Source organism: Crocuta crocuta, unplaced genomic scaffold (genome assembly GCF_008692635.1).
Source record: "Crocuta crocuta isolate KB4526 unplaced genomic scaffold, BGI_CrCroc_1.0 scaffold478, whole genome shotgun sequence".
Classification (NCBI taxonomy): Eukaryota; Metazoa; Chordata; class Mammalia; order Carnivora; family Hyaenidae; genus Crocuta; species Crocuta crocuta.
In genome coordinates, this window is record NW_027530981.1 from 863,939 (window position 1) to 884,808 (window position 20,870).

Sequence of the window (20,870 nt, forward strand, 5' to 3'; positions counted from 1 at the left end):
GGGATGAGCACTGGGTGTTATATGGAAACCACCTTGACAATAAACTATTTGTAAAAAAAAAAATAAAATAAAAAAAATAAATAAAGAGTGTAAAAAAATGAAAAAAAAAATGTACATTTGGGAAGATCACATGGTCAGCACTGTAGTGGGTGGGTTGGAAGAGAAAGTCGTGACTGCTCAGAGGGTACTGCTTTCAGCTGGGGAGAAATGAGAGAGACTTTGAACTAAGGAAGTACAATGAAGATGGAGAGAAAGGATTTAGATACTTAAAAAGTAGAATTCATGGGTTTCATAATGGATTGGATTTAGGGGTGAGGGGAAAGGATACATCACTTTCTTTTCTTCCTAGATAGCCTTAGTAAGGGCACGCAAGCAAACTCCATCTCACAATGTACACACTGTGTCTGGGCTATCTATGGAGGCATCTGGGAAAACTGTTTAGTAAGTTTTGTGTACATGGATCCAGCATTTGGGTGAAAAGTATGGTTTATAGTTGAGGTTGTGGGGTGGGGATGAGGAGAAGGGGGAAAAGGGGAAGGTTTAAGGTAAGAAAAAGAGAGAGAGAGAGAAGTATGCCAGGAGAGGGCTGTGTATAGAGGTCCAGGGAATGTTAACTTTTAATAAGAGACTAAGATGAGTAGCTAGAAGTGGCAGTCAGAAAGCTATAAGCAATATCCTGAGTGAGCAGCATCACAGAATATAACAGCAGGAGGAATGTTAAGAAGGAGACAGTGATCTACGTGGAAATGAAATAATTCATTTTTCAAACATTACAGAAACTCTACTTACATCTCTGCCTACCTTTTCAGGAAAAAAAGTTCCTGTTACTTTCTTGAACAGTAATTTTTGTCACAGATGATACCCTTGTTTTTTGAGGACGTTTCATTTTTAAAAGTTTTTATAAAAAGGAGGATTGCTTTACAAGGCTAAGCAAAAAACATTTGACTTTACATATAACACTGAAATTATATGGGTAAACTTTGTCTATACTTCCTATTTGTTTTATTACAGCCACTTCTTATCTTAAGCACGTTCATGTTAAAGATTTTAAATGTATAGAATTGATAAATTAGTAGAAGAATTTACTTTATAGATTCACAAGTCCCAAACATAATCCTTTTTCAGTTTGGAGTACATTGTGCAAAGTAGGAATACCTCACGACCAAGTATGGTATTATACCCTAATTCTATTAGACAATGTAAAGACCCTAACAAAAGAAGAAGTCGTGTGATATGGTCCCAGTGATATAAAATTCAAGGAGCTACCTAATTGATATTTTCTTGGTCTCACTTGGGATAGCAGAGAGGAAACCTCAGCTTTGAGGATCCCCTGAAAAAGCACTGGGTAATATAACCAGAGAGAGCATCCACTACAAAGATTCATATTTCTTAGCTGGGTTCAGGAGAGCTATGTTTGGGTTGCATTTGAGGGAACCTAGCTAGAGAGTATGAGAAAGAAGATAATCTTTAAAACAATTTTTTAAACATTTATTCATTTTTGAGAGAGAGAGACAGAGACAGAGAGAGAGAGAGAGAGAGAGAGAAGAGAGACAGACAGACAGACAGACAGGCAAAGACAGAATGTGAGTCGGGGAACGGCAGAGAGAGAGAGAGGGAGACACAGAATCTGAAGCAGGTACCAGGCTCTGANAAGAGAGAGAGAGAGACAGACAGACAGACAGGCAAAGACAGAATGTGAGTCGGGGAACGGCAGAGAGAGAGAGAGGGAGACACAGAATCTGAAGCAGGTACCAGGCTCTGAGCTGTCAGCACAGGGACCAGTGCGGGGCTCAAACTCCCAAACAGCAAGATCATGACCTGAGTCGAAGACCCCAGGAAGATAATCTTTAATAAACACTCTTCCATGGTGGATGGCGTTGTTTCTCATGACACTGCAGTTAGATGGTTGTCTCCAAACCAGAGGGTTTGAGGGGGTCTGTCTTGAGGGCGTCCTTGACACACAAAAAAATGTTGAGATGGACACTCTGTACCCCATTTTTCCCCCCACAGAGAGTTGCATTTGTACTCCAATGATAGCTATTATATCTGTCGAGGCTAGATGTTGAATATATTAGTGAAAGGGCTCTGAGAGGCAGAGAACATGGCCAGCCTTGCAGAGACTGGATTTCTTTATGAAATGGTTCTTAACTTCTTTTGAGAACCCTTTGAGAATTAGAAGGACATGAAAAACTCATTCTCCATAAAAATATGCATTCTTACGCACAGTCCAAAATTTGCACACACTTTTTAGACAGTCCAGGTCTGTGCCTTAGATGTTTAATTCTATATACTTAATATGTATACATATATTTACAAATACCATGTGATTGTATGTGGATTTTCAATGTGAATGGAAAGATAAGATTTATTTTCTATAAATTCTTTACCATTAGCCTTGACAGAATATAGTTAACTTATAGAGAAAAAAAAAATGCTAACATACTAACATTTGCAAAATATTTATAATGCTATCTACCAATTTAATTTTTAAAAAAGTTAAAAAGAGGTATTAATAATGATTTACCAACACATACTACAAGCTACCCTTTGGCTGAAAGTTTCAAAGTGCTTCATAAGGATGTACTACCTTTTACATGGAATATATTTGGTGCACAGACATTCAAAGACATACTCAGTTGACAAGAAGAACAGAGTAGATTTCAGCGGCTCTGACTAATTAAATCTTGACGTGCAGAAAAAAGAAAAGGATTCTGTAGGGTGGTTACAGTCTTTCTTACTGTTTTCATCTTATCCAGAATCAATGCAGCAACATGTGGTCATGTACGTAGGGGGGCTGTTACCACAGCATCTGTGTAGTTTAGGCACAAGCCTATGATGAGGAACACACATGGATAGTGCTGCTGTATTTTCTGTGAATGCTGAATTGAATGTTCAGGGAATTACGGATTTTTTAAATTTAAGTACTGATTCTCAGCAGATGTGTTGCCTTGTACCCTCCACGAGCTACATCCATATTATATATATATTCTAATATATATATATGTCTACTATATATATTCTACTATATATCTACTATATATATATCTACTATATATATGCTACTATAACATATCATATATACTGCACCTCTTCTTATACTACTTACGTTATAATATTACATATATTACTGCACTTAAATTCCTTATACACTTATATTACCTTTGTTACTGTTCCTCCTCTTCTCTCCAAAGACATAGGAGCTTGACTAACGTCAGAACCATTGGAGTGGCCTCTCCAGCATAAAGCATCCCAAATGTTACTAAACAGACTGGCAGGATACACCCTGTTTCTCCAAACCCCCCTTCCGGGTTAGGCCAATTATAAATTTCATGGATGAATTTAACTCCACTATAGCTATCATATTACATTTATCTTGGTGCATTTTTTGTTTTCAAAATGTGTTCAGATGCACAGATATTTTAAGAAAAGCCCTACGTGATCGAAGACTCATATTGGTCCCCCTCCAACTGCCCCTCCAGTCTTATCAATAAATCACTTGCAGCAAAATGGAAGGGACAAGAAGTCTGAGAAGAAAGTATCGGATTTCGAACAATTCTTCTTTAGTACAATTTTCATAATAATCAGCAGGGCATTTACCTATTTACCATCTCAGTCAAGCACATTGTGCTAAATGCAATGGTTAAAGAGGACTCCTCACAGGGATGAGCTATTTGCACCTCTGTGCAGAGGTCTTACTTTTGCAGTTTCATTAACTGCCAAAGAAACACATCTCACTCTTTCAAATGTGCACTCATTTACCACAAGTCAACACTGACTTGATTCAGGTTTTTAGATTAGATGGTGATAATATAGTCCACAAAAGTAAAAGAATAACACATACTGTTTTTCTCGACTTGTAATCATATTTGAAATCACCACCTCCCTCGTTTTCTCACTTCTAATTTTACTGAGTTGCGGTTGAATTGAGGCCACCTGTTTACTCTTCTCTATTATAGGATAAAAAATATACAATGATGCGATGCTAGTAGCTTTAAAAACAATTTTAAGGATAAAGAGGTATCAGGTTTGCAGATACTCACAAGTTATTCCAAAAAAAAAAAAAAATGGATACCTGTATCTGTATATACTTTCATATGAAGAGAAAGAAAAAGAGAGGAAATACTAGTGGTAATGTGGCAAAATGTTAACATCTGAGGAATCTAGGGGGAAGGTATATAAAAATTCTTTGTACTATTTTGGTAACTTTTATGTGAGTCTAAAATTACCTTGTAATAAAATTAAAAAAAAATCTAAGTATGTTCTGAGGTTAAAAAGACATAAATGAGAAACCAGATCAAAGATGGTATATAAGTGTGCTCTCAGACACAACTACTATGGGCCTCAGTCTTGTAAATCAACAATCAATACCCAAACACTTACGTTGTTTAAAGTCACTGGTCTATTGGCAACATGTAGCAATATACATTACAAAAACCATCATCCCTAAATTATATTAATGTTTCAGCTACAGCTGCCATCAATTATTTAAGACCTACTTCCTAAGCAGGTTGGTAGGTTTGTAGAATGGAAGATCTTCAGAGAAGGTAGGGAGAATAATGGGAAGAGAACCAAAACATGATTTTATCCTAATAAGAGAATGCCTTCTGAACAATCTGGAACTCCAGGGTATATATACATAAAGGACTATTTTCATCTGGGGGGTGGACCACCAGATGTAGCAAAATGATAGGACTGCTCAAAGGAACTAATTTTCCCCACATTATGTACATTAGTAAAATAAAGGATCAACTTATTGAAATATTGGCCCAGCGAGACTTTCTTCCATTAACAATCAGTTGAGACACATTTTTAAAGCAACAGCTTAAATGAATGGCTGTGTGTCTGTAATAATTTTGACTTAAAATGTCAACTGTATTTGAGATGCCATGTGCATTTAATCAATGTCTCTGTATTGTAAAATAAATATACTTCTGTGTGACTGCTATGCCAGCCATAAATCATAATTCACAAAGACAAGAACATCTTATCCTCTCTATTGATAGTTGTTAATGACAATACTGATTAAAATGGAATCTGCCTGCCATATTATTGTTAAACAGTCTATTAGAATTTCTATTACATCCAATAACCTACCACTATTTCTTTCTCTTTCCATAAGAGATGCTGATACATCTCTTATGGAATAAAACATGATAGACAGTTAGATTTAAAGTTTAACAGCAAAAATGCAAAACTAAAGAGAAGAGCTTATCACTAGGTTGCAACTTGTATTTCCCAAATTAAGAGAGTTCCTTCTGTTAGAGATTCCAGTATTCAATAAATGTATTTCTCTCTTTTAGAATTAATACTTGAGTTTTACAAAATGAATACTTTGGATAAAAAAACAAGAGTAAAAACATCAATTGTTATTAAAGAATCACATCAGCCCATGGAAATGCCTGTAAGTAGAAACTGATTATAGTTACTATTTCTAGACTGGATTTCCTGGAGTCAAAAATTATTTCAGTGATCCACTGTGGAATGCATATTGTGAGCAAGGCAGTAAGCGATAGCAAATCTGCTGTCAGATACACCTAATACCGCAGGATCACTGCGGAAGGCAATTAGAGTTCCACTAACCATGGTGAATAATGTCTGAAGGAATTACATACAGACAAAGAGGACGACAGAGAGAGGTCAGTCAGCTAGTCTAGAAGTGGTGCACTCAGGCAGATTCCACTAGCAGCACAGGCCACAGTGGTGAGGAAAATAAATGACAGGTGAATTCTTGAAAGGTAAGATACACAGGGTTCAAGGAAAACTATCCTGTAATCAACACATGGGGCTGGAGATGGAGCCAGAAATGAGTATTCCGGGTATGCCCCGTCAGAAATAGGCAAGTTCCACTATACCAATGCTCTAGTCTGAGACAACATGGTTCAAGCTGAGGTCTGTGTGGGACTGAGGGCTGTAGGCAATGCTACTCGGCAGACCGACCCTGGAGTAGAAACCAACAAGGCGGGAAGGTAGTACTTTAAGAGTCATGGTTACTCAGAACTCCACAGGTTTATTGAGTTCTGTGGATGGACTACCAGATGCCAGATGTGGAAAGCATTTATACAAAGCTGGCCAGCATCATGAGAGAGATGCCTGAACATCACTCTAGCTCCGTGCTTAGTTCAAGAGATCAGGACCAGGAGGAAGCTGAAAATTGGGTTACATTTATGAGGAGATATGAGGAGAAGGTAGAGGGAAGAAAAATGAAGCAAAGACAAAGACACTGTGAAGAACACAAAAATTTGTAAGACATGGTTCTTATACTCAAGGTAGTGTAAACTCCGTGGAAAAGACCAAGGTGATCCGACCAGCTCTAACACAAGTCTTGAGGAAATCAGGCGTTGTCGATGCCTTTTCTATGTGGTCTGAGCATACTGAGCTATGAAGATGCTGGGTGAGCTGGAGTTGGAAGGACTGAGAATGTGGGCACCTGGGTGCCTCAGTAGGTTAAGCATGTGACTCTTTTTATTTTTATTTTTTAAGCATGTGACTCTTTTTTTTTAAGCGTGTGGCTCAGGTCATGATCTCATGGTTTGTGAGATCAAGCCCCAGGTCTGTCTCCATCATGACAGCGCAGGTCCTGCTTGGGATTCTTTCTCCCTTACTCTCTGCCCCCCTCCCCCCAACTCATACATGCACTCTCTCTCAAAATTATTTAAATAAATAACGTTATTTAAAACTAAATGTTTAAATATTGAATGTTAAATTAATAATTAAATAATTTCACTTCTTTTAACAAAAAGAAAGGACAAGAATGGCCGACCACGTCCCCGTGTCTGTATTTGTAGTAACAATTCCTTGGCATGTCTACTTCCTTTTTACAATGGAAGCACTATTATTTGAGTAAGTGTTAAATGCCTTGGTTTCTGGATTACTCTTTTGTTTTTTTGCGTGTGAATTTCTTCCTCTACTTCCCTCTCCCCACATCACAATATAGAGGAGAAGGCTGTAATTGAAAACAGTAAAACAAAATGAAGGGAAGAAGGTAGGGTAAAGAGGAAAAACGTTCCGATAGCAAGTTCCAATTAACTTGTCAAAGAGTCTTTTCAAAAGTGTTTCGGTCATCATGTCACTGTAGACATTAAATACCCTACAGAGGGCACATGACAGAGGGATGAGAGAAATGGAGGAGATGGGATGGGGAGTCTGGTATACAGTGTTTGGGTCAAAGTTCTAGGGATTTGGTCAAATCCCCTCCTTTCATTTTATAGTCCATCTTCATCATAAAAGCTGTTCCTTCATACACTTTGAAAATTCCAAGAGGCAAAAGGAAAGCAGAGCAAATCTATGATATTGATTTTCTACTATACATTGACTGGAGTTCAAATTTAAAGTGGAAAATTATTGTCCCTGGGGGAGAAGAAGCCTATCAATGGGAGGAACGAATACCGAAAGCCCTAGAATTAGGGTTTTTACTGTTCACTGGTGATTTTGTCTGCAATCAGAATTACAACCATTATTTTTGGTCGATGTGCCCTTCGGCTGTCTCTTTCTTGAGTTTTGAATTTATATAATATTTTTAAGGATTCTTTTGTTGGCAAGTGGGGTGCTGCTTTTAGTCGTTCTCTGCTGAGTCGTTTCTACTTTGATTCTTGGAGTTAGAGGGCTTTTTGAGATACCAAGAAAGCCTTAAGAGAACAGATGACCACTCAGGCTAAAGCAAGCACAAGAAATTAAGAGAAGAGAAGAGTTCACTCAACTTTCCTCTTCGAGCTTTCACTCTTTCATGTTTTTTTAAAAAATTATTTTTTAAAAAATAATTTTTAAAAAATTATTTCATGTTTTTTAAAAAAGTATACTTTTTTGGTTTGTGGTATTACAAATAAAATTAGTTTTTATTTTTATTAGTTTTATTTTTCAATGGATTTTTATAACTATAGTTAGCATATAAACAAAGGGTAGGGAGGGACAGTTGATGAGGATTAGATAAAATTGAGAATGAAGACAGATTTGCTTAAAACTGAGTTTCCACAGGTTTTTGGTAATCAGGATGAGCTCACTATACAAACGCAGACCAAAGAGCAAACTGAGTATGAATATGTTTAAAGGCCAGAGTTTTCATTTTGCCTTGAATGAGGTCTTCTGTTTTGGCGAGCGACATGCTAGTAGTCTTGAGCCGTTTCCCTCAATCCAGTGCCATTTTACTTTGTTCAACGGACTTTTCAGATTACCAGCCCTTCCCTGTTTTGGTCTACAGACACATCTGCACTATAATCAGTTTCCGCCAGTGGCCAACCACTTGATGATCACAATGATAACTGACACACACACTCCAAGTGTACACAAGGTGTGGATCTTCCAGGCAGAGAACTGCTTTTCAAGAAGGCAACTGTACAACCAGGTATGGACGTCTCACTTTCAGTATTTTTACCAAATACACTGCAAATGGTCTGACCATAGTTTTATGGGATTCATTTTATGGGATATTCTGTTTATTTAAAAGCAGCTTAATACATTTTATGTTACTTGAATATCAGAACTTCTATACCCTACCATCCCTGAAGGAAAGACTGCAGGTACCAGGAGAAGACATCTGGCTTCTTCACTGTTTTATCTCCAAACTGAGCACAGAGATTGTCACTTATAAGACAATCCATCAATATTTTTTGAATGAATGAAAGATATTGGGGGAAAAAAAGAAAAGACTGGCTGCATACTTACAACATGCTTTTTGTATACTTGCCAGTTACTTGCATAAAAGTATTGAATAAATTATTTCAGAAAAGATTTGGGATCACTCCACTCAACCTAGAAAAGCAGGTTTGAAACAGATATAAAAATCCATGTATTTAAAAAAGCCCAGGGTAGGTTTTTTAGGGGTGAAGACGTAGAAAGGGGTACACACCTGAATTCCAACCACAATTATGGTTATAATCTCACAAATTGGCTCTTAATTTTAAATCCCATTTTCATGGCTAATAATTTCATATTTATGGATCATCTTAATTAGACAGTGCATCTAAGCAAAAGGTTCATGCTGTATATTTTTTTTCTGGGTTTCCCCAGAGTAGCACTTAATAGATAATCAAGTAATAAACTGATTGGCAAATTTTTTCATATCATTTTAGATGGCTATTTATCATTTTTAATTTTAAAGTACTTCAGGGAGGTCAATTCTACAACCTGTTCAGAAACCTCATTCCAGTGCTTAACAACTGTCTTCTTTTTTATATCTAACCTCATTTTTTTCTGATAGTGATTTTGGCCCATTTTCTCTAGCACTGTCCTCAGTGGAGATGGTGAACAGCTGGTTACTCTTACCACTTAACTCATCCTTCAACCTTTTCTTCAAACAGAAATTAAAAAAAATAATTAACTCCCAGTGCAGTTCACCCTCTTTCTTATTTTTGAGACACTTCTGCTGTTTTCATTATTTTCAGTACTATAATCTAGAATGACTGAAGGGCACAACACATTAATATCCAAATAAGTCTATTCCAATTAGCACACCATCAAACCATTAAACGGCCAAAGCTTAGTAAGGGCCAACACTGTGAAAAGTATTGTGAAGAAGCTGCTTTGTTTAGAGGAATTTCTGATCCCATTGAGGACAGGAGACAAACATGTAAAACCTAAACTAAAACCCAAGCCTGCCTATGGGAAGTCCAAAATAAGAAGACTGGGGGTGTAGCAGTTTTGATGAGAAAGAGAGATATGCAGGTCAAATAAGGATTCATAAAGGTGATGGGGCTTAAGGTGGGCTTCATTAGTCTGGCAGGCCTCAGAGAGAGAGAGACAGAGAGGGAGAGAAAAAGAAAGGGAAGGAGGGAGGGAGGAGGTGCTATCTTACGGTTTCCCAAAGCTTGTTTGGTAATCCATTTAGAGTGGAGAGTTTGCACAAAGGAACAGTTGAAAACAGTGATAGAAAAAGAAATTAGGATAAGAATGGAGACAGTATTGAAGGCCAACCTGAACGATTTGAACATTAGGAGCTAACAGCTCCCATGTGGGGGCTCCCAGGATTGGCTGCAGCAGAATCATCCGAGATCCCCAGGCCTCATCCCAGGCCTCTAATGTAAGGGCCAGTGGTCTTTAATTGTCACAAGCTCTGAGAGGCTCCAGAGGAGAGTTGGATTTTGGGAACTACTGGGTAATTGGGAACCTCTTGGCTCCTAGAGCAGGATGGGTTCTATTTTAAGAACATTCTATGTGCCAGGCATTTTTCATATATCATCTAATTCACTCTCAAAGCAACTCTATGAAGTAGATGCCATTATTATCCCAATTTTACAGAAGAGGAGACTAAGCACAGAGTAGTTAAGTAGGTGCTGAAGGGCTGACAGCTAAAAAGAAATGGAGCTGGAGTTTGAGCCTATGTAGATTTGGGTCCAGAGGACCTGTTTCTTGCCCCTATGCTACAGTGCATTTCGGTGCCGAAGGTTTTCATTAAATATATGATCATCAAATGAATAAATGATCGTTAACTATGCCTAGGGTGAACTGGAATGAAGAAAGGAAGAAAGCAGGCAGTTAGGAGTTTGGTGCAACAATCTAGTTATAGATAACAGAGACCACAGTTAGCGAATGGTGATGGAGATGGAGGCCGAGATGCAAGAGATAGTATTTTGCATGTATCAGCAGGATTACTGGCTGATGGAAAGGAGGGGATGGCAAGACAGCGGGATCTCGGGTGCCATGGGGTTCCTGGCAGTGCCTCCTCCAGAATCAGGAACACCAGCACGAGCTGGTGACTTAGATGGGTGGATGATGAATTAGACTTCAGCCATGCTGAAGCTGAGGTTGAGGCAAGGCCCCCATGCAGAAATGATCAGCAGCTAGCTGGCGAAGCAAAATTGGATTGTCTCCAAAATCCTGTTAGATATTATTTAGCATGGTTGAGATAATAGTCCTAGATGTGCAATCCAATAATATTTGTGTATCTCTTATCCATTTTTCAATTTGTGTATCTCCTCTATCTGTCTGTAATTATTCTGGGAAGCCTCTTTCTTATATGGTTATTATGCCGAAGATTCAAGTCTTTTCCCTTAATTATAAACCATCTCATATTATTAAATTGCTGTTTCATAGGCTGACTTAAGACAGGAAAATCCAACAAATAGCGAAAATAAAAAAAGTATGGGTTCTACAGGGTCTATAAAAGTACATACAGAATTATGGCTGGTGTCAATGCATTTTTAGATGCTAATTCAATAGCGGCAGTGATTAAGAGGGGTCTTGGTATTATTATCAGTTCACAATCTGGCTCTAGGCAGGCAGATTCACTTCTCAATGTCTCATTCTTTATTACCTACAAAGTAAAGCTACTATTTGCCACCCTCATCTCCCATGCATCTTAAAGATGAATGTTAGCAAATTACATTGAAGTTCTCAGATAAAAGGTGCTAAACAAAGAACTAATTTCATTTTTCCCCCAAGCAAATTATTAAATCTATACATGTCATTATCTAATAGTATTAAGTAAACATTGCACAAGGACATGACATTGTGCTGGACATGGTACAAAGCAAATTAGGCAAATGCAGTCTCCACTAGGAACTTATAAGTGTTTATATATATGAGTAAACCTGTTGTTAATATGTTTTATTAGTTATTTAATACGAGTATGCAAATAGGTCCATTAGGAAATCTTTTGCATTTTATTAATCCAGCATTTTAAATGATTATATTTCACCTTAAATGCTAATGAAGTTTATTTATTAATGTGTATCTTCCACTTTAGTGCCTGTGAAAGTTCTTTTCAGCATATCAATTTCTTTAAAAGTTAAGCTAACATTTTTTTTTCCACTGGACTTTTGTTCTGATCTGTTAACAAATCTAAACCTCATTATCCAAGAAAAGTAATGAGATAAAGGGGTCTATTTTTCTTCGGTGCTCTTTCGTAATTCACATTAACGTTAATGGGAGTTGTGCACGCATATTAAGAGAAGAAGAGAACCCTAATTAAACAAATAAGCCTTTTGGTTGACACTCTATGTGATCATTTGTTATTATGAAAAGTATGAGGAAATCATCTTGCTTTGGACAGTCATAAACAGAGCTACTGAGGAATCGAGATTATATATGGTGGGAGGGGAAGGCAATGAACAGCAATCAGCTTTTAAAATGATTTTGAAAACAAGCTACACATACATTTTTTATACTAATTAACTCCATCTATGCCCCTCACTGCTCTATGAACATATACTGAAAGAAAACAGATAGAATGATAAACAAACATTTGCAGACATGCGTGACAGCTGAAAAAAAATTATTAAGGTCAGACACCAAATAAACTCTGTACGCTGGGCACTGCAGCGGCTCGTTAGTCTATGCGCTCAGCCCATCTGTCTCTGGGTCTTCTCTTACTTAAGAAATACATGCTGGCCACACAATCCTAAATTGTTTGATCCAAATTTAATCTATACTTTTTAGTTACCATACTTGCCTCCATCTTCATCATTTTCTATCACTTGCCCTACTCCCAGAGGCTCTCAGTCCACTTCTTTACATTCTCCTGTTTGCAATCTATTCCTATTATGATGCTAATTTTCCTCTCTGGTGCTTAGTTGCAAATGAACAAAAGCTAGGATGTATAATACATAAATATATAAATATTATCAGCTATCACACCACTGGGTTTAATGGAAGTCAATATCGGTATATTATACTCTCTACTTTGCAATTCCATTATGGGCTCAACACTGCTGGTCATAAAAAGTAGCATTCTGAGCCCAGGCCTGTGATAGTAATAAAGAAAAAAAAAGGGGGGCGGGGAGGAGTCATTGCTCTTCTTAACGCAAATGAAAAATTAAAATTGCTAGAGCACTTAGCTCAAAAGAAAATTGGCAAATTAGCAAAATGAAGAAACAAAATATTCATGGTTCATATTATAAAAGGGAAAGTAAATAATTTAAGATGAACTGTGAGGTGAGAAAATCCAGTTACCAAAAAGACAAAAAAGCCTAAAAAATTTTCAATGTATTTTCAGCTTCTATTCCTTTTCCACTCAATCATAGTGAACCATGAAAAAGGATGGATGGTTGTACCTGTAAGTATCCTTTGACATGCAAATTAATTTCTTTGCCAGTCATATATTTCTCTGGGGCTCAATATATGTAGCCATTTTGCCATGATCTATAAGGTTCTCTGTTTTCAATGTATTTCTGTATACAGCTTGCAGCTGAATGAAGAAGTTTGACCTACTTTGGCTTTCATGTTTCATCTGAAATTTCATGTTTCAAACTGGCCTCTACTTCATGAAGCAAAGCACCTATCTCCAGCCTGTTGTTGGCCTTTTTGCCTTTGGAGAAATGACTGTTAAAATTTCACTGGCCTGGCTACATTAGATAGGTTACCCTTCATACCCATAAAGTTGAAGGGACATCCAAACATTTTACTACCACTATCTAGAAAGAGGTAATGACAGACACAGCCACATTATATTTACTGTACATGAGACCTATAACAGCCGTTATGGGATCAAGGTAAAGAGGAAAAATGTATGACAGATGTCATGCTCCCTGGAGATTTAAGTATTCAGTCTCTATCTAACCTAATTTAAAAATCAAGTCAAAATGTATCTTTATGGGTAATGTATTATAAGACAACTTCTAAGGCAACCCAATGAAATAACTATGAGCCACGCACTGAGAATATCAAGTCCAAAACCCATCCATACACTTTGGTCTGAAATAAAATACATAAAGGAAGAAATAGAAAAGGAAAAAAATCCCGTCTCATTTTGAGTTCATTTTCTATTCGTATTCAATACCACCAAGTGATTAGATGACCTTTGAAAATAGTTCAAGGTTATGTTTAGAGAGGAGTGGCCCAAAGCTTATAAGATAGAAATGACTGAATGATTTTAGCTACGTAATGACTTCTTATAGTTTATAAAGCAAAATTGTCCAGTGTAAAGAAAAATTAGCATGACAAAATAGCAATTAGAGGAAAAAAAAAAAAAGAAACAGAAATTCAATGGGCTCCAAGGCAAAGGCAGAATCTGATGGCTGGCTAAGGCCACACAGGAAGAGAAGAAGTAAAACCTACCAAGTCAGGTACTACACTGACAGATTTGCCTACATCAATTAACTTAAATTTCACAACAACTTGGAGAATATGTGTTATTATACCAATTCACTGCTGTGTAGACTGAGACTCAAAGGGATTAATGAAGCCCTCAGAGGCTGTAAGGAACAGGTTTTTAACTGGGCTAAGTATTAATTAATGGTGATGATGTCTGTATTGTTTGTTGTGGTGGAGGAAGGTGTGTGTGTGTGTGTGTGTGTGTGTGTGTGTGTGTGTGTGTCTGTGTGTGTAGAAGTGTTCCTTTTATTTTCTTTATTTTATTTTCTTTCTTTATTTTTTAATAGTTTATTGTCAAGTTGGTTTCCATATAACACCCAGTGCTCATTCCCACAAGTGCCCTCCTCCATGCCCATCACCCTCCTTCCCTCCCCCCCTGCCACCCCATCTGCCCTCAGTTTGTTCTCGGCATTTAAGAGTCTCTCATGGTTTGCCTCCCTCCCTCTCCCCCACTATTTTTCCCCTTCTCCCCCATGGTCCTCCGTTAAGTTCCTCCTAATCCTCCTATATGTGCAAACATGGTATTTGTCCTTCTCTGCCTGACTTATTTCGCTCAGCATAACACCCTCAAGATTCATCCATGTTTTTAAATGTTTATTTGCTTAATTTGAGAGAGACCAAGAGACCAAGATGTGTACAAACCAGGGAGGGGCAGAAGGAGAGGGAAAGAAAGAATCCCAAGAAGGCTCCTCCCTGTCAGTGCAGAGCCTGACGTGGGGCTTCATCTCACGAACCGTGACACTATGACCTGAGCCAAAATCAAGAGTCAGACACTTGACCAGCTGAGCTACCCAGGTGCCCCAGAAAGTACTCCTTTTAAAACAATCCACAGTAAGACATCCTTATATAGAGTTGCCCTAGTTTCAATAAAATAGTATACTTTAGCATAAAACCAATGAAACATAGACACTTTAGCATTTGCAAAGCTTAGAAATAAAAAGTTGATGCCTCGAGGTTAAATAAAATCCTCTGTCATTAGGATTCATAATTTATTTTTTTCTGTGTAGAAACTGAACCAGTGCATCACTGAGGCATACCTACCTTACCTGAGTTAAGAAACAATAAAGAATATCCAACTTGGGCACCAGGCTGGCTCAGTCAGTAGAGCCTGTGACCTTTAATCTCAGGGTTTTAAGTTCAAGCCCCATATTAAGCATGGAGCCTACTTAAAAAAAAAAAAAAACAAAAAAAACAAAAAAAACCCCAAAAACGAATATCCAACAGACGGGCCAGGAGGAATAGCACTGACACAGACAGCTACAAATCAAGTCCACCATTTAGATTACAGCCCACATGTCTTCAGAATGTTTACTTCAGGTGTAACAGGGCATTATGTACTAAAACAGACACAGTTTGGGTGAGCGTTTTGTTATACCTTCATGTGAAGTTGGTTTAAAAATAACCTCATATTCATAGGCTGCAGAAAAGAAAAAGAGCAGGCATAACGTGATTTGGCATTAGTACCACAGCATGCTAGGTTCTGATAACAAATCTGCCGAAATTGTAGCTGGGCCGATACACAGTCTGTTAGGCAGTTAGTTACTATGGGGGAGACAACACCATTCCTTCTGACTTTACCTTCTTCATAACACCTTCTCCTGTCTGAAATAATCTCAAATATTTTGAGTTAGTTGTTTATTCTCTCCTTGTCACTGGAATGCAAATTATGTAAGAGCCGCAGCCTGGCTGTCTTGTTCAGCACCAAATAAATTGACTATTGATTCCCTCAAGTTGACAAGGTAGTGCGTTGTCCCAGAGGTATCCCAGGCAAATGTCTCACCTTTCCCTGAGAAATCCACTGCTACAAGTAGTTTACATGCTTATGTGATATTTTGCTTGTTTTGTTTTACACTCATCATAAGAAATTCAAAGGGCTATGAGTTTTCCTTTATTAAGACCTAAACAAACAAACAAACAAACAAACAAACAAAAAGCACCATACAAGAAAGGACTTCACTGCTGTATGCCCACGGACTAGAACAGTGCCTGATGCGAAATAAGCCTTTGATAGAAAACGTGGAATAAATGAAAATTAATGATGAGTGTGCCTGGCAAAGAGTAAGCATTCAATATATATTATTAATCAAATGACCATGGGCAAACAAATTTTTGAAACAGGTGAAGTTTTCTATTGGCAGCTTTAGCACTTTGTTATTTGCTAATCTGCCAACAAGGAATTTACTAGGCATACTTCCTTCTGGTACCAACTCACAGAAAGGGGATAGAAAACACACTTGATCAACATCAAGACTTTCCTTTCAGGGTCCAACAAGTTGATAATTCAAAGGTCTTTGAAGCGAGTCACCTATAATATCAAAAGGAAACAACAGCAAGTATGATATAACGGAATGGATTTTAAACACAGATCTATGACAGAAGTCAGTTTAAGGAATGTAAAGATCCAAGAGGTTATTAATTAACTAAGAAATCAGAGTCTAATTGCTGGGCTTTCTGCTCTGGACAGGGGAAGTTTTGTTAGCCAAAAGATATTTCTCTTCAATGCTTTGAAAACATCTGCTAGAGCCCAGAAAAGGGGCCTGGGGCTCATAGCAATTGGCTTGTGTACTGAGAGGGTCTGAGCCTCACCCTCAGGCATTCTTGCTACCAGGTGGCGGCTTCCTTAAGGAAGCCAGACACGTGATGAAAAAATTGAAGCACCTTGATCCCCTAACGTTCTCTTTCAACAGCAGGTAAACAGAGGACTTGGAGAAAGGAGGAAAGTGGGTAGGTTCTTGATTTGCATATTTTGCCATAATAATTCATAGCCTGTGTAAGAGCCACAGTTGAATCTACAAGAAGGTATTCTGAAATCAGCAATGCATACTGGAGCCAGACCACACATCGAAAGATATGAATTAATGAGAGCCCCATACTTTTTTCAAAAGGATCAGGAGTAAGTCAAATTAACTAATGAGCTAAACCGTACGACTACATATCATTAATGCGAATGGACCAGTGGATATCAGAAAAACACACAACACTTAGCTTTTTACAAGTGAGAGCAAAGCCACTGCTAACCATTCGCCCTTTCATGACGCATGGTTTGGTGAGGAGAGGGAGACCATTTCGGTCCCCGCTCATGCCCTCGGCCAGGTGCCACGGCACATGGCACATGTGCAACAACCTACATTAAAGCTCCGTGTCCAGAGAGTGGCTGCAAAACTCAGATAATGGAAAAAGTAATACATATTTAAGCCACACATCCAATTCCTAGGGAAACTTAAAGCAATCAACCTTTTTTAAATAAGAAAGAAACTAAGTCAATAGCATCTGAGCAACAGATGAGAATTAAAGCAAAATCTGTTGGCTAATGGTAACAGCTTTTGTGTTCTTTGTTGTTGAAAATGTGCACGTAGCAGCAACTCCAATATGCTCGCAAACTCAAACGCAAAAGGCTACGGAAAACAGTTGCTATTTTTACACTGGAGATAAAATGAAACACCACCTTTCAGATCTTAATTTTGCTAAAACAGGAGAAGGGAACAATGCGGAGTTGTGAGGTGTCGAAAGATCTAGAGCCTGTGATTTCCAGCACAGGCCAATATGGCATCTATTGGGCAACAAAAGGAAAGCAGGCTCTGTGTTACGGGCAACCGGGTCTGAACCTGCCATATCAAACCATCTGAAACGAAGCACAAAGTTAAGGCTTAATTTAGTAATATTCTAGAAAATGGGATATGTGAAGCTCTAACAGTTTTTATATTTATAGGCTACTCTAGCTAAATTGTTATAGTTTTTTCTTTAACACCTTAAAGAGGAAACGACTTCCTTATAAATTACTACGATATTGTAGAAGTAGTAAGAATAATTATAAAAACTGTATTAGTTTTCTACTGATGCTGTAAAAAAATTTCTATGAACTTAGTGGCTTAAACAACAGAAATGGGCTGAAATTAAGGATCTGGCAGGCTGCGTTCCTTTCTGGAGGCTTTCCAGAGAGAATCCATTCCTCTGTCCTTTCCAACTTCTAGAGGCTGCCCTCATTCCATGGCTCATGGCCACCTCCCTCCAAATCAAAGCCAGCAAGTTGCATTTCTCTGTATCTTCCTTCCATAACCACATCGTCTACTTTTAAGGCTCCATGTAATCACTGTGGGCCACTGGGGGAAATCCAGGCTAATTACCTTTACCTTAAGGCCAGCTGATCAGCAACCTTAATTCCATCTGCATCGTGATTCACCTTTGTCACGCCACATAACGTTCACAGGTAGCAGGGTTTGGGACATGGACATCTTTAGAGGGTCATTATTCTGCTTGCCACAATAATTAACACTTACTGAACATGCATGTCTTGCCAGGCACCGTTCTAAGCATGTTACATTAACCAAACCAATGTAATTCTCATCATTATTATACTCAGTTTTCAGATGAGGAAACTGATGCACCCAGATTTAATAATGTGCCCAAAGCTACCTAGAAAGAGAAGTAGAAGAGCTGGGATTGAATTTAGCATTCCCCATGCAGAGCCTGCACTGTTAATCTCTAACCTCCATAAATTCAAAGGCAATTCTCTCTAAATATTTGTATTGTGTGTGTCATTATTATCAGGATGCTTAAAGCATAGCCCTTAAATCCTGGCAATCATAATAATTACCTGGAAAAAGGGCAAGTTTAACATTCAAAATGTCAAATAGAAAAGCAGAGTCTATAGAGACCAGCAGGAAAAACAAACCAATGCCTCCTGAGAAATTTGTCCCACTGGTATCAATATTATCTGTGTTGCCTAAATGTGACTTTGGTTTCTTTTTTTTTTTTTTTAATATTTATTTTTATTTTTCAGAGAGAGAGATTGACAGAGTGAAAGCAGTGGGGGTGGGGGCAGAGAGAGAGGGAGACAGAGTCCAAAGCAGGCCCCAGGCTCTGCGCTAGCAGCCCAGAGCCTGATGTGGGGCTTGAACCCACGAACTGTGAGATCACAACCTGAGCTGAAGTCAGAGGCTTAACTGACTGAGCCACCCAGGTGCCCTGTGACTTTGCAGTTTCGAGGCATCTCTCTCTCTCTCCACATTTTTACATATAATAGCAGATTATATTTATGTTCATATATTATATACGAATAACATACGGAATAGAACTTTGTTTCTGTCTGAAATTTCAGCTGGAAATCCCAAACTAAAAACATCTGATGACAAATGCCACCCAGCATTCTTGAGAGAGACATCTCCTAAGGGCTTAATAAGAAGTAGACAGCATCACCTCCCACCTCTTACCTTCAGCCCAGGGAAAAGTAGAGATTGAGAGAGGGATTTTCTGTGATGGAAAATTATAGGAGTAAAGAAAGTAATGCAAAGGGGTGCCTTCCCCTCCCACCCCCAACAAAATAAATAAGAAGGCTGCAAGAACACCCCTCAGAGAATTTGAAGGCAATATATGAGATGGTCATGCCTCTTCCTACGTGTTTGCTTGAGACTTGCAAACACTTACTAACCCTCTCCCTTCTCCATGCATGCGTGCTTGGGAGGGTTTGGGAAACCCACAAAACAAGTTCACAAAGGCCCCTGTCAGCCAGATTACTCTAGATTCAGACACCAGTTAGGTACAACTCTGCCAGTGTTTTAATAATGCCTTTCCCTCGCCCCTGGGTCCAGAGACTGAGAAGCAGGAGAAGGTGGAAGCTGCCACCACACGGTGGGGCCCTCCTTGGGGTTGAGGCTTGAGGGTGGAGGGCAAGGGAATTTTGATTAACATTAGATTGGCATTTTAGACCCTGACGCAGACGTTGGTTTAGTCCCTGAAGTGACCCGAAGGCCATCAGCTGGAGGGATGTCATCAAATGTGGGCACCATTTCAGTGTCAACAAAGCATATTTGGAAGTAGCTGTAGGAGAAGAGACAATGTGGTTTTCTGACAGTGCCCTGCTGAGCCATGCCCAGCGGACAGGCTGGCTTCGAAGGAAATCTTGTGTCACAGCCCCATTGAGTTGGGAAGGCGGGTATGCTAGCCTCACTTTGAAAGTGAGGAAATAAGGCTCAGGGAAGCTGAGCAACGTGTGAAGCCCAGCAGCTTGTGTGTGGAGGGTCATGGACTAGGAACAGGATCATGTGAATCTAGATCCAGTGGGATCTCCACTGACCACAGGGCCTCTGTGCCAACAGGCCTGGCCACTCACACACCTACAACCATGGGTCAGGTGAGGGCGGTCCATCTACCCTGTGTTCTCTAACTCAGAGCGGGTGTTGGAGAGGCAGCGGTTGGGGACTCCTCACCTCCTGCCTTCCCTGTACTGATGGAAGAAGCATTTAATTTATTCGAATAATCCTCTGGTAACAAGGGCTGTGGGGATTGCCTGTATCTCTACCAGGCATTAGCCTTTCTTTCACCACAAATTTGTAACAGTCTCCTGCCATCACCATGAACTTCCCGAGCCACCCAAGAAGCTTCCTTCTGCTTCTGCAGAAAAGGACAGGCACATTCACAGTTTAGATTTTACCCATTTGGCTAACAGCGAAGGAAAGCCTGGGTGCACAGAAATGAGCGATCTCACCAGGAGAAGCCAAAAAGCACCACAAAGCCTGTGGTCCTTTCAGAGCAGGTCCATACCTCAGCATGGCACCAAATCCTTTCTTCTTTATTTTCCTTTCTGGATCTCCATTTTCCTCTTTCAGCTTTTTCTCCTTGACTTTCAGTTTGCCCTTTTCCTTCTTCTTCTCCTTCTCTTTTGGTTTTTTGATCTTCCTGGCTTTATTTTCCACGTCCTCTAGCTCAGAGCTCCCCTGAGGGACAGATTCACAATTCAGAGCTCCTTGGCCGGAGCGAGAGCTCTTATCAGACAGACCGTCTGTATGGAGAGAAAAATCAATACACGTGGTCAGGGGCACTTTCTGTTAGTATATCAAGAAAAGTTCAAA

General features: G+C 38.9%; 1 protein-coding gene across 4 annotated transcripts in view; it reads right to left on the minus strand.

Moving 5' to 3' along the window:
* Positions 1-20,870, minus strand: part of PARD3B (par-3 family cell polarity regulator beta) — a 997,354-nt gene that overhangs the window by 269,515 nt on the left and 706,969 nt on the right. For all 4 annotated transcript variants that reach the window (XM_077770171.1, XM_077770172.1, XM_077770173.1 and 1 more), the window contains one exon: positions 20,563-20,800. In XM_077770171.1, the coding sequence (XP_077626297.1) occupies positions 20,563-20,800 (238 nt within the window). The remainder of the gene's footprint in view (positions 1-20,562; positions 20,801-20,870) is intronic.